The 14,030-nt window shown below is 43.9% G+C and overlaps 2 protein-coding genes across 2 annotated transcripts in view; both read left to right on the top strand.

Annotated features, from left to right (window-relative positions):
• The first annotated feature begins 2,978 nt into the window (after positions 1-2,978).
• AQP10 (aquaporin 10) lies at positions 2,979-9,906 on the top strand. Its single transcript, XM_073637600.1, has 6 exons — positions 2,979-3,139; positions 6,243-6,369; positions 6,445-6,582; positions 8,157-8,275; positions 8,831-9,048; positions 9,135-9,906. The coding sequence occupies exons 1-6, from the start codon at positions 3,035-3,037 to the stop codon at positions 9,343-9,345; spliced, it is 918 nt and encodes a 305-aa protein (XP_073493701.1). The 5' UTR covers positions 2,979-3,034; the 3' UTR covers positions 9,346-9,906.
• Positions 9,907-12,000: 2,094 nt separating this feature from the next.
• The window catches only part of IL6R (interleukin 6 receptor), a 47,789-nt gene continuing 45,759 nt past the window's right edge, over positions 12,001-14,030 (top strand). The window contains exon 1 of the mRNA XM_073639233.1: positions 12,001-12,269. Within this exon, the coding sequence (XP_073495334.1) occupies positions 12,167-12,269 (103 nt within the window). The 5' untranslated portion in view covers positions 12,001-12,166. The remainder of the gene's footprint in view (positions 12,270-14,030) is intronic.

The following is a 14,030-nucleotide window of genomic DNA, read 5'->3' on the forward strand; positions in this document are numbered from 1 at the left end:
GACATGTGTGAGACAAACAGGTCTCATTTTGCCAAGTGAACCACACAAAGGGGTGGAGATATGGTGAGCAGCCGTCTCTCCCAACTCATCAGCTGCTCACAATCAATCTGTCATGGACGATTAACCCCTTTTTGTCCTAGATGTACTAAAGCATTATTCCAGTAGTGTGCAGGGTATGTATACAAAATAATACAGATATTGAGAATTACACTCATTATACAGGACAGGAGAAGTGGTACTGTGCGGTGTATATACAGAATAATACCTATACTGAGAATTACACCCAGTATACAGGACAGGGAAGTGGTACTGTGCAGTGTATATATACAGAATAATACGGATACTGAGAATTACACCCAGTATACAGGACAGGAGAAGTGGTACTGTGCAGTGTATATATACAGAATAATACAGATACTGAGAATTACACCCAGTATACAGGACAGGAGAAGTGGTACTGTGCAGTGTATATACAGAATAATACAGATACTGAGGATTACACCCAGTATACAGGACAGGGAAGTGGTACTGTGCAGTGTATATATACAGAATAATACAGATACTGAGAATTACACCCAGTATACAGAACAGGAGAAGTGGTACTGTGCAGTGTATATATACAGAATAATACAGATACTGAGGATTACACCCAGTATACAGGACAGGAGAAGTGGTACTGTGCAGTGTATATATACAGAATAATACAGATACTGAGAATTACACCCAGTATACAGGACAGGAGAAGTGGTACTGTGCAGTGTATATATACAGAATAATACAGGTACTGAGAATTACACCCAGTATACAGGACAGGAGAAGTGGTACTGTGCAGTGTATATATACAGAATAATACAGGTACTGAGAATTACACCCAGTATACAGGACAGGAGAAGTGGTACTGTGCAGTGTATATATACAGAATAATACAGATACTGAGAATTACACCCAGTATACAGGACAGGAGAAGTGGTACTGTGCAGTGTATATATACAGAATAATACAGATACTGAGAATCACACCCAGTATACAGGACAGGAGAAGTGGTACTGTGCAGTGTACAGCAGATAAAATTATAACCCAGTGCTTCAGGTTGTGCCCATAAGTCGGGTGTTTGGGATGAATGATTGATTTGGGAGGGTGACAAGGTGCAGGCGGATGTGAAAATTAACCAGGTCAGGGAAGGACGGAGGAGATGTTGAGGGTGGTGCAGATACGTTGTGAGGAGTGATGGGAGACATTGCTGAGGTTTGTAGTTCTCTTATCAGTCTGGTCATGTGGCTAATGATTTGGATTTTTTTCTGTTGTGTTGCCCATATCAGTTTTCGGTAAGTTCATTAGATGCTGGAGGTCGTTATTAATTATGGGGAGGGAGATAAGCTCCATGGATCAGAGTGACACCGCTGATTGCTGCATATCTCTGCCGAATATTCCATTGATTTCCCTTTTGATCAGCCGCATGTTATGAGCTCGGACCTGGAACTACATAAATTATGCCGGTACTTCATAGACAGACGCAGCGCGGGGTCTTAGTCCATCATCGATTATTCTATACGAGAACTGGAAACAATATCCACTTTGTTTATCGCACCAATTTGATGGGATCCGACAATCCGCATCAATTATTAAATTTTCCGGAATAATTTCTTAATCTTCTCCGGTCAATGACTATTATCAGGTCACTGCGCTCTCATTATTCCACAATAAAGTGTGTAATAAATGGTATACAACTAATTGCCTAGAAATTATTTTTTTTTTATTGATTTCACCCAAAATTTAAGATATATAACTTCCAAAAAGATTTAAATATTGATAAAACTTAAAAAAATCAGTCATATAAAAATGAAAAAAAGAATCTAATAAAAAATCTAATTAAAAAAACGCAATATAAAAAAACTAAAACAATATAAAAAATGTAAGTTACAGAAATAAAACATAAAATCTACAAGTAATTTGTAACTAATTTTGTACATTTTTGGCTTTAAATTTTAGATATCGAACTGAAAATTTCAAGATATTTGTTGAAATTTCAGGCTGTAACAACTAAATGAATTATTATTAATAAAATAAATAATATTCAAGGTTTAAGGGGGCAAGCCATGGGGGTCATTGTCCACCTTCACTATTAGACTTTGGAGGATGAAGGAGTTCTCCTTTCTAAACACTTAGATGTTGCTGCCATTACTGACTGACTTCTAAGGGGTGGTCATCAAAAATTGGGAGAAGAAGGAGTTCTCCTTTCTAACCAATTAGATGCTGTGGCCACTACTGGCAGACTTCTTAGGGGTTATTGGGCCTTTAGGGAAAAAGGAGTTGTTTTTTTCTAACCACTTAGATGTCGCGGCCACTACTGACTGACGTCTAAGGGGCCATCGAACCTTGGGAGAAGAAGGAGTTCTCCTTTCTAACCACTTAGATGCTGTAGCCACTACTGACTGGCGTCTAAGGTGTTATTGGACTTCGGGAGAAGAATGAGTTCTCCTTTTTAACCATTTAGATGCCATGGTCACTACTGACTGACGTCTAAGGGACCATCGAACCTTGGGAGAAGGAGTTCTCCTTTCTAACCACTTAGATGCTGTAGCCACTACTGACTGGCGTCTAAGGGGTTATTGGACTTTGGGGGAAGAAGGGGTTCTCCTTTCTAACCACTTAGAAGCCGCGGTCACTACTGATTGACATCTAAGGGGCCATTGGACCTTGGGGGAATAAGGAGTTCTCCTTTCTAACCACTTAGATGCCACGGTCACTACTGACTGACTTCTAAGGGGTTAATCTCCAGTGAACAGTGTTCTCACTGATCCTGTAGTTTCAGCATGAGATCAGCCAAGTTAACCAGTGCTCATGATGTTGTTTTCTTCAGATTTATGGAGTTTATTACAGATTCTCGAGGAGGGACTCATGAAGGGGAGGTGGGGAGCAGATAATGTCACGACTTGCTGTTGGGTGACCCTCTTATCTCTCCCTGTAATAGGAAACTTTATAAGGAGATGTTTCCCCTCCTGCCCGTTTCTTTTCTCATCTATTCCGCTTGAACATGACGTCCGAGTATTTTTGGGAATTGGCGCAGAAATATCTGAGATTGAGGAACATCATTGTCCGGGAATGTCTGGCCGAATTTCTGGGGGTCTTTGTGCTGCTTGTAAGTCCCAAAAATGACAAAATGGAGCAGAGCTGTGTGTGTAGTCAGTACACGAATAGTAGATATATGGTAAAAAATGGCAGTGTATAGCAGAGCTGTGTGTGTGGTCAGTACACGAATAGTAGATATATGGTATACAATAGCAGTGTATAGCAGAGCTGTGTGTGTGGTCAGTACACGAATAGTAGATATATGGTATAAGATGGCAGTGTATAACAGAGCTGTGTGTGTGGTCAGTGCACTGATAGTAAGTGTATATGACAAGATGTTAGTGTATAGCAGAGCTGTGTGTGTGGTCAGTACACGAGTAGTAGATATATGGTATAGAATGGTAGTGTATAGTAGAGCTGTGTGTGTGGTCAGTACACGAATAGTAGATATATGGTATTCATTGGCAGTGTATAGCAGAGCTGTGTGTGTGGTCAGTACACGAATAGTAGATATATGGTATTCATTGGCAGTGTATAGCAGAGCTGTGTGTGTGGTCAGTACACGAATAGTAGATATATGGTATACAATAGCAGTGTATAGCAGAGCTGTGTGTGTGGTCAGTACACGAATAGTAGATATATGGTATTCATTGGCAGTGTATAGCAGAGCTGTGTGCAGTCAGTGCACTAATAGTAAGTGTATAGGACAAGATGTCAGTATATAGCAGAGCTGTGTGTGCGGTCAATGCACTGATAGTAAATGTATAGGACAAGATGATAGTGTATAGCAGAGCTGTGTGTGCGGTCAGTACATGAATAGTAGATATATGGTATAAGATAGCAGTGTATAGCAGAGCTGTGTGTGTGGTCAGTGCACTGATTGTAAGTGTATAGGACTAGATGGCAGTGTATAGCAGAACTGTATGTGGTCAGTGCACAAATAGTAAATGTTAAGGACAAGATGTCAGTGTATAGCAGAACTGTATGTGGTAAGTGCACTAATAGCAAGTGTATAGAACAAGATGGCAGTGTATAGCAGAGCTGTGTGTGCGGTCAGTGCTTTGATAGTAAATGTATAGGACAGATGGCAGTGTGTGTGGGGTCAGTACACAAATGGTATATATATATATTACAGGATGGCAGTGTATAGCAGAGCTGAGTATGTATGGGAACCATTCATGAATAGTAGAGACAGTACACAGGGGAGAGGTAGTGTAGTGCAATAAGTATAGTACATAGATAGCGGAGAGATACAGGACTAGTCAGGAGCGAAATAATAACTGTTATAAATCACTTTGTGGATGAATGATTATTGTAATCAGTCCGCTCTTATTAGTTTATGGCTACTGAGATATCTTACACAGATGCAAGTCCAGAACACATGAACTCTACTTAGCGGATAGCCCTATATGATGAATTCCCCACAATTCCAGCCTCATAGGTCTGGTATAACTGTTAACACATATAATAATCTATCTACTTTTCCTAGGCAGTGCAGTGGTTCAATCTACAACTTTTTCCGGGCAGTCAAGTGGTGTAATCACCTTCCTTTTCCCTGTTTGTTCAATGATGTAGTTTCCATACATTGCCCTGGTGGTCCAGTGATGTTTTTTCCTGGTGTTCCTATTGGAGAAATCTACCTGTATTTCCCTGGTGGTTCAGTGGTGCAAGATCCTCATTTTTTCTTGATTGTCTATTGCTCGAATCCATCTATTTTTCCCTGGTAGTCCACTGGTGTAACCTTCCTCTGATTTTCTCAGTTCTATAACTTTCTTGACTTTCCTTGAGGTTTCTCTGCTGTAATCTTTTTGCTTTTCTTTTTTTACAATGATGTAATCTCCCTGGTGGTCTAGTGTTTCTGCCTCCTCTCCATAGTGATCCAATAATGCAGGATCTGGATCCCCATCTCAGAGACACTCCTGGGACATACAACGGTCTTGTATTTTAGCAGAGTAACCATGTATAACTGAAGGTACGCTTCAGATGTATTCTCTGGTGATTTAGTGGTCTAAATCCCTAGTGGTCCAGTGGTTCTGTCTCATTTGCTTAGTGAGCTAATCACCCTTTGTTCTTCTCTGCTGTCCTAGTGGAGCTTTCTTCAGTCTTTGGGGATTTAGTGAATTAGTATACTCCTCTATTGATTGATTTGGGCACTTTGCTCTATTAACCTTGATTATCCTCAGTGGTCGAGTGGTCTGTATTCTGTCCTGGTGGTCTAGTGGCCAGTCTTTTGTTCCTGCTGGTCCAATGGTTTCTGTAATTGTCACTGATGGTCCAGTAATCAGACTTTTGTCCTCGCTAGTCCTGTGGTCTGCGTACAGTCTCCAGTGGTCTATTTCCTGTCCCCAGTAGTCGATCGATGATCTGCTTTCTATCCCTGGTGGTCCAGTGGTCTCTGTAATTGTCTCTGATGGTGCAGTTGTCAAATCTTTGTCCCAGCTAGTCCAGTGGTTTGTGTCCTGTCTCCATTGCTCTTTTTCCTGCCTCCAATAGTTGAGTGGTCTGTGTCCTGTTCTGGTGGTCCAGAGGTCTGAGTCCTGTCCCTGATGATCTACTAGCTTATGTGCATTCATGCCCCAGGAGCAGAGCCCTGTCCCCTTTGTGACAGGTGGGGCAAGATCATTTGAATAGGAAGCTTGACATTGGTCAATGGTGTCTATGGTCTTCGCACATGAGGTGGGGCAGGATCAGTTGAATGAGAAGCTTGACATTGGTCAATGGTGGCTATGGTCTTCGCACATGAGTCTGTGTCTACCTGGAGCATTATAATGTTATTACACTCCTTGTGCTGCAAGTTCTTCTATGCTGTGTTTTGATTACACAACCCCTCCTGCCCACAGGTTCTGTTTTTGGGGTCCCAACATTTGACTTTCAGATCCTGTTTTTTTCGACGCTTGTGCAAGTTTTGATTCCTAAAAAAGTCCTAAGTGAGCGATCCCTGGAGAGATTGCCCAACGTCGTGACCGCAAACCCTACACAGACCGAAGGGAGAGTCTTAAAGCAACACACTCATCAGAAATGGGATCTACAGCCTCAAAAACACATAAAGAGAATAACAACACCCCAACATAATAATTATAGATACAGTAAGGGGAGCGCCAGTGTCCTCCACAATCATCATGTCCATTTTCTGCTCTCCTCTATGACAACATCCTTCATGTCTTGTCTCCTAGTTCATCACCACCGCGGCGGTGGCCCAAGGTGTCACCAGCTCCGAGACCAAAGGCAACTTCTTCTGCATGTGCCTGGCTGGGGCCATCGCTGTGGTCATCGCCATATACGTGTCCGGTGGAGTGTCAGGTGGGTGCCCCTACAGCACATCTACGGTGAGGTCATCACCTGACCATTAATAGTGGCATCATTTTTATATTGCAGGTGGGCACCTGAACCCAGCCTACTCACTCAGCTTGTGCGTGCTCGGCCAATTCCCTTGGTGGAAATTGCCCCTTTATTTTGTAATTCAGTTACTGGGGTCATTTACAGGAGCAGCCGCTACCTTTGCTCTTTATTATGGTAAGAAGCATTTCCCTAATGTTCTATAGTGTTAGTTTTACTACTTTTCATACATCTATATATAGGGGACAGTATTATAGAAGTTATATTTTTTTACATAGGGGGCAGTATTATAGGGGGCAGTATTATAGTAGTTATATTCTTGTACATAGGGGTCAGTATTATAGTAGTTATATTTTTGTACATAAGGGTCAGTATTATAGTAGTTATATTCTTATACATAGGGGCAGTATTATGGTAGTTATATTCTTGTACTTAGGGGGCAGTATTATGGTAGTTATATTCTTGTACATAGGGAGCAGTATTATAGTAGTTATATTCTTGTACATAGGGGGCAGTATTATAGTAGTTATATTCTTGTACATAGGGGGCAGTATTATAGTAGTTATATTCTTGTACATAGGGAGCAGTATTATAGTAGTTATATTCTTGTACATAGGGAGCAGTATTATAGTAGTTATATTGTACATAGGGGTCAGTATTATAGTAGTTATATTCTTGTACATAGGGGTAAATATTATGGTAGTTATATTCTTATACATAGGGGGCAGTATTATAGTAGTTATATTCTTGTACATAGGGGGCAGTATTATAGTAGTTATATTGTACATAGGGGTCAGTATTATAGTAGTTATATTCTTGTACATAGGGGTAAGTATTATGGTAGTTATATTCTTGTACATAGAGGCTGTAATATAGTAGTTATATTCTTGTACATAGGGGGCAGTATTATAGTAGTTATATTCTTGTACATAGGGAGCAGTATTATAGTAGTTATATTCTTGTACATAGGGGCAGTATTATGGTAGTTATATTCTTGTACATAGGGGCAGTATTATGGTAGTTATATTCTTGTACATAGGGAGCAGTATTATAGTAGTTATATTCTTGTACATAGGGGGCAGTATTATAGTAGTTATATTCTTGTACATAGGGGGCAGTATTATAGTAGTTATATTCTTGTACATAGGGAGCAGTATTATAGTAGTTATATTGTACATAGGGGTCAGTATTATAGTAGTTATATTCTTGTACATAGGGGTAAGTATTATGGTAGTTATATTCTTATACATAGGGGGCAGTATTATAGTAGTTATATTCTTGTACATAGGGGGCAGTATTATAGTAGTTATATTCTTGTACATAGGGGGCAGTATTATAGAAGTTATATTCTTGTATATAGGGGCGGTTTTTATGATCTTATATGATTTCTGCCCCATATATAGGGGTGGTGGAGTGTCTCTAGTGACTATTATATAAGACCTCTCCCCCTACTGATTTAGCACTTCTTGATTGTATTTTTGTGCAATGAGACGAGTATAAAGATTTTACTTAAAAACAGGAAGTGGTTTCGATCTTTAGTAGAATATGAAAATTTCTTTCCATTCTCTGGAATACTTCCTCTGTAGATATCTGACTTTCTGTCACCAGAGGAGACCTGATTTATGTTACTCAGATATTGTAAGACTTCTCGGACAGGTCACCTCTGAAATCTCTAGTTCTGTGTATCGGCTTCTCCTGGATTCTTGGCTCAGTTGTAGTCACAACTTGTAAACTTTCCATTTCTTAAACAGACGCCATCCAGCATTACACTGATGGTAATCTGACCGTGTATGGACCTCGAGAGACGGCCTCCATATTTTCCACGTACCCTGCCCCATACCTGAGCATTAGGAATGGCTTTCTGGATCAGGTATCTTCCAGCTGTAGAATATATGTATGTTGTCTTCTGCCCCGAGTGATAAGGGAAAAATGTGCCTGCTCAGCTTCCCCGCATCAAGGTTGGGATGACCCTATAGATTATGACTTGTTACCGAGGGGGTATATCACATCAAGGAAAAGGGGAGTACAAGGATGAAGGCTATTCCAAACCAACTCCATAAGACTCCTCGGTCATTCCGTAAGGTTCGTCCTGTGAGAATGACCCTTTGTCAAAACGAGTACTCATCAGGCCCTGGTGGCCCATGATGATGCCCATGTATTCCTCAAGGCATTTAGGGTAGGTTGGGTTCCTCCATAAGGGATTTTAGGGGAGTACCGGAAATTCGAGGTGGAGACTTGTTCAGCTGCTCAGCCCATTGCTTCGATTCTGTTGGTTCTGGTCACCAATGGTGAAATCCTTAGGTCCCTAGCACCTAGGACCTTTCCACCATGTGTAGATCCATCGATCACAGATGCTATACTTGATATATACTTTTTTTCTACTCTGTCATCTGCTGGGAAGTGACTTCCATCTTGTTCCTCGTAGGTGATGGGGACAGCAATGTTAATGATCGGGATCCTAGCTGTCTGTGACCCTAAAAACAAACCTGTCCCTAAAGGACTGGAGCCGATTGTTATTGGCATGTTAGTGTTCTCCATTGGTTTGTCAATGGGAGCCAACTGTGGATACCCCATTAACCCAAGCCGAGACCTGGGGCCACGGATCTTCACGTTTGTGGCTGGGTGGGGAGTGGATGTGTTCAGGTGCGTATGAGAGTTTTGGGCTGTAATATTGGGGTAACTTGTGGTGGATAATCTGATGACTGTGCCCTTATTGCTTTTTCATGCAGAGCTGGTAACAACTGGTGGTGGGTCCCCGTGGTGGCGCCATGTGTCGGGGCAGTTCTTGGCTCTTTTATCTACCGGCTCTTAGTGGAGATCCATCATCCCGTGGAAGAGACAAAAAATGAGGAGGTTGTAAAGGACGTCCCGCCTGAGAAATGGAGAGAAATTCCAATTTTCACCATCAATATGGATAATTCTCTATCACACCGGTTATAAATATTGGGCAGTGAAAGAGTTCACTGTAAATTCCCTGGTGGTCTGAGATAGTCAAAGATTGGTAATATGTTCCCTGGTGGTCTGGGGTAGTGAAAAGTTGCACTGTATATCACCTGGTGGTGTAGGGTAATGAATGCAAAGTTTAGGTTTCTCTTGAGAGTCCAGTGTGTGATCGACCCCTAGGAGATGAGGACCCCATGCAATCACCCAGTCTGCGACCCCTACAACCAACCCCACACTAAAATAACTTATTGTATGACTTATGAGAAAAGGAGTCAGTGCCGAAGATTCGCTGGAAGAGGGGACTGGAGAGTCCGACTACGCTGAGGTAGTTGTCTGCTACCATGGAGACACATACATTTGTACAGGAGCCACAGACAAAACGGGAGATTTGTCACTAAGACTCTGCTGACTTGTAGGGACGATGTGCACGTATGGCAAAGACATTAACACCCGAGAAGGGGAGGGAAGGTTCGATATCCGCCGCCCCCCCGCCGTCCTTCATTACTACACTCCTGCCGTTCGCTTTACTCTTTGTGTCATTAAATATTCTTCATCTCATATGGAAGCATCTGCTTATTCTTATCACCGCTCACCCCAACGGTGACTTCTCCAGCCCCCCACATCCTGGAGGGCCGGGGTAGAGCACAAGGGCCCTATATCGGTGGGTTATTACTAGCAACCGTATATCGTCACAACCAGGCAGGCTGTTTGGTGGCCCGATAGTGGAGGGTTGTTACTAGCCCCCCGTATCGTCGCGGCCAGGCGAACTGTTCGGTGGCCTGATAGCGGTGGGTTGTTATTAGCACAAAGGAAGTAGAGGAGTCCAGCTTCATGATGCTTTATTTTCAGTGTGAAGGAGAACACAGACATCAGTGCAGTTAAAATATCATGATAGATAAATTAAAATTCCATTTACCCGTTTCAGGTAAGTATACCCATAGTCATAACTTACCTGAAACGGTAATAAAATGGAATTTTAATTTATGTATCAAGATATTTTAACTGCACTGATGTCTACTTCCTTTGGACTTCTCTGCGTCCAGGAAAAGACGCTGTCAATTGCGCCGAATTACAAATAATCTTGCTTGTGAGTGAGCTGGACTACTCCTTTTACTTAGGTTATTATTAGCCTCCAAGTGTCACTGTGCTCAGGTGGGCTGTTCGGTGGCCCGATAGCGGGGGGATATTACCTAGTCCCCATGTGTCGCTGCGCTCAGGTGGGCTGTTGGGTGGCCCGATAGCAGGGGGATATTACCTAGTCCCCTTGTGTCGCTGTGCTCAGGTGGGCTGTTGGGTGGCCCGATAGTGGGGGAATATTACCTAGTCCCCATGTGTCGCTGTGCTCAGGTGGGCTGTTGGGTGGCCCGATAGTGGGGGGATATTACCTAGTCCCCTTGTGTCACTGTGCTCAGGTGGGCTGTTGGGTGGCCCGATAGTGGGGGAATATTACCTAGTCCCCTTGTGTCACTGTGCTCAGGTGGGCTGTTCGGTGGCCCGATAGCGGGGGGATATTACCTAGTCCCCATGTGTCGCTGCGCTCAGGTGGGCTGTTGGGTGGCCCGATAGCAGGGGGATATTACCTAGTCCCCTTGTGTCGCTGTGCTCAGGTGGGCTGTTGGGTGGCCCGATAGTGGGGGAATATTACCTAGTCCCCTTGTGTCACTGTGCTCAGGTGAGCTGTTCGGTGGCCCGATAGTGGGGGGAATATTCCCTAGTCCCCTTGTGTTGCTGCGCTCAGGTGGGCTGTTCGGTGGCCCGATAGTGGGGGGAATATTACCTAGTCCCCTTGTGTTGCTGCGCTCAGGTGGGTTGTTCGGTGGCCCGATAGTGGGGGGATATTACCTAGTCCCCTTGTGTCACTGTGCTCAGGTGAGCTGTTCGGTGGCCCGATAGTGGGGGGAATATTCCCTAGTCCCCTTGTGTTGCTGCGCTCAGGTGGGCTGTTCGGTGGCCCGATAGTGGGGGGAATATTACCTAGTCCCCTTGTGTTGCTGCGCTCAGGTGGGTTGTTCGGTGGCCCGATAGTGGGGGGATATTACCTAGTCCCCTTGTGTCACTGTGCTCAGGTGAGCTGTTCGGTGGCCCGATAGTGGGGGGAATATTCCCTAGTCCCCTTGTGTTGCTGCGCTCAGGTGGGCTGTTCGGTGGCCCGATAGTGGGGGGAATATTACCTAGTCCCCTTGTGTTGCTGCGCTCAGGTGGGCTGTTCGGTGGCCCGATAGTGGGGGAAATATTACCTAGTCCCCTTGTGTTGCTGCGCTCAGGTGGGTTGTTCGGTGGCCCGATAGCGGGGGATATTACCTAGTTCCTTTGAGCTGCTGTGCCCAGGCGGGCTGTTTGGTGGCCCAGTAGCGGTGGGTTATTACACGCCCCCATGTGTCGCCGCAGCCAGGTGGGCTGTTCGATGGCCCAATAGTGGGGGGGTTATTACTAGTCTCCATATGTCGCTACGGCCAGGCAGACTGTTAGGTGGACTGATAGCGGTGGTTTATTACTAGCCCCAGTGTGTCGCTTCAGCTAGGCGGACTGTTCGGTGGCCCAAAAGCAGGGTGCTATTACTAGCCCCCATGTGTTGCCACGGACAGGCAGGCTGTTCGGTGGCCTGATAGTGGTAGGTTAGTACTAGCCCCCATGTGTCTCTGTCAGCACATTGTGCAATCTGGATGGTTCCTCAAATATTTTCCTATTCACTTGTTATTTATTCAGAAGAGGGAGGTGGTGAGAGCACAGAGAGCAGAGTGTCACAGGCAGGACGAGACAGTCACTACGAGGGGAGACGAACCGAGAGACAGCGATCTATAGGAGCCTGAGAGAAGAGATGGCCACCATGGTGGGCACCAGTGGACGCTGCGTGACCCTGATCATTGTGCTGTGCTGCGGGCAGCTCATCAATACACAGGACACCCTCTGCCCGAAGCCAGGTAAACTGTGCCCTCACCCAGGACTAGAGTCATGCTGGGAGTTGTAGTCTCATCTGGTGATCCTTCTGCTCAGCTGGTTCAAGTTATGTCAGTGGCTCTCCAGAGTCTGGAAAAGCAGAAGATGGCTGTATACAAGGGGCACTGTGATATATACAGGGGCTCTGCCATCTATACAGGGGGCACTGCCATCTTTACATGGGATACCGATTATATATATATATATATATATATATATATATATATATATATATATTTGGGGCACTGCCATCTATACAGGGGGCACTGATATATATATATATTCGGGGGCACTATTATCTATAAAAGGGGCACTGCCATCTATACAGGGGGCACTGTGATATATACAGGGGGCACTGCCATATACATATATATATATATATATTTGGGGCACTGCCATCTATACAGGGGGCACTGATATATATATATTCAGGGGCACTATTATCTATAAAAGGGGCACTGCCATCCATACAGGGGGCACTGTGATATATACAGGGGGCACTGCCATATATATATATATATATATATATATTTGGGGCACTGCCATCTATACAGGGGGCACTGATATATATATATTCGGGGGCAATATTATCTATACAGGGGGCACTGCCATCTATACAGGAGGCACTGTGATATATACAGGGGCACTGTGATATATACAGGGGGCACTGCCATAGATATATTCAGGAGCACTATTGTCTATACAGGGGGCACTGCCATCTATACAGGGAGCACTGATATATATATATACAGGGGGCACTGCCATCTATACAAGGGTCACTGATATACATATATATATATATATATATATATATATATATATATCCGGGGCACTTCCATCTATACAGGGGGCACTAATGTATATATTTTCTGGGGCACTATCATCTATACAGGAGGTACTGCCATCTCTACAGGGGGCACTGCCATCTATACAGGGGGCACTGCCATCTATACAGGGGGCACTGCCACATATACAGGGGGGCACTGCCATCTATACAGGGGGCACTGCCACATATACAGGGGGCACTGTGATATATACAGGAGGCACTGCCATCTATACAGGGGGCACCTCCATATGTACAGGGGGCACTGTGATATATACAGGAGGCACTGCCATCTATACAGGGGGCACCTCCATATATACAGGGGGCACTGTGATATATACAGGGGGCACTGCCATCTATACAGGGGCACCTCCATATATACAGGGGGTAGTGCTATATATATATATATATATATATATATATATATATATATATATATAAATGGGGCACTGCCATCTATTCTTGGGGCACTGCCACATATACAGGGGGCACTGCCATCTATACAGGGGACACTACTATATAAATGGGGCACTGCTATATATACAGGGGGCACTGCCACCTCTAAAGAGAGCACTGCCAGCTATACAAGGAGCACTGATATATAGATATATATATATATACACACACAGGTGGCTCTGCCATACATACAGGGTAATCAAACTACTATATATACAGGGGATGTCTGTGTGTACAAGGCTGGAAATGGGGATTTTCGAGGAACTGATTCATTGCGAAGTCATCATATGTCCGATACAAAGAGAGATGTAGCAGAGCAGGATGTAACAATCTATACACAGATGATTATTATGTATCCTGCAGTCCTATGTAACATCACAGATAACACAGTGATAACTGTCCGAGTACAGAAAATGTAGTAGATGTCAACAGCAGTCCTATGTAACACCACATATAACACAGTGAT

Source organism: Phyllobates terribilis, unplaced genomic scaffold (genome assembly GCF_046119375.1).
Source record: "Phyllobates terribilis strain yellow unplaced genomic scaffold, ASM4611937v1 Scaffold_7__3_contigs__length_470593459, whole genome shotgun sequence".
NCBI classification, from domain to species: domain Eukaryota; kingdom Metazoa; phylum Chordata; class Amphibia; order Anura; family Dendrobatidae; genus Phyllobates; species Phyllobates terribilis.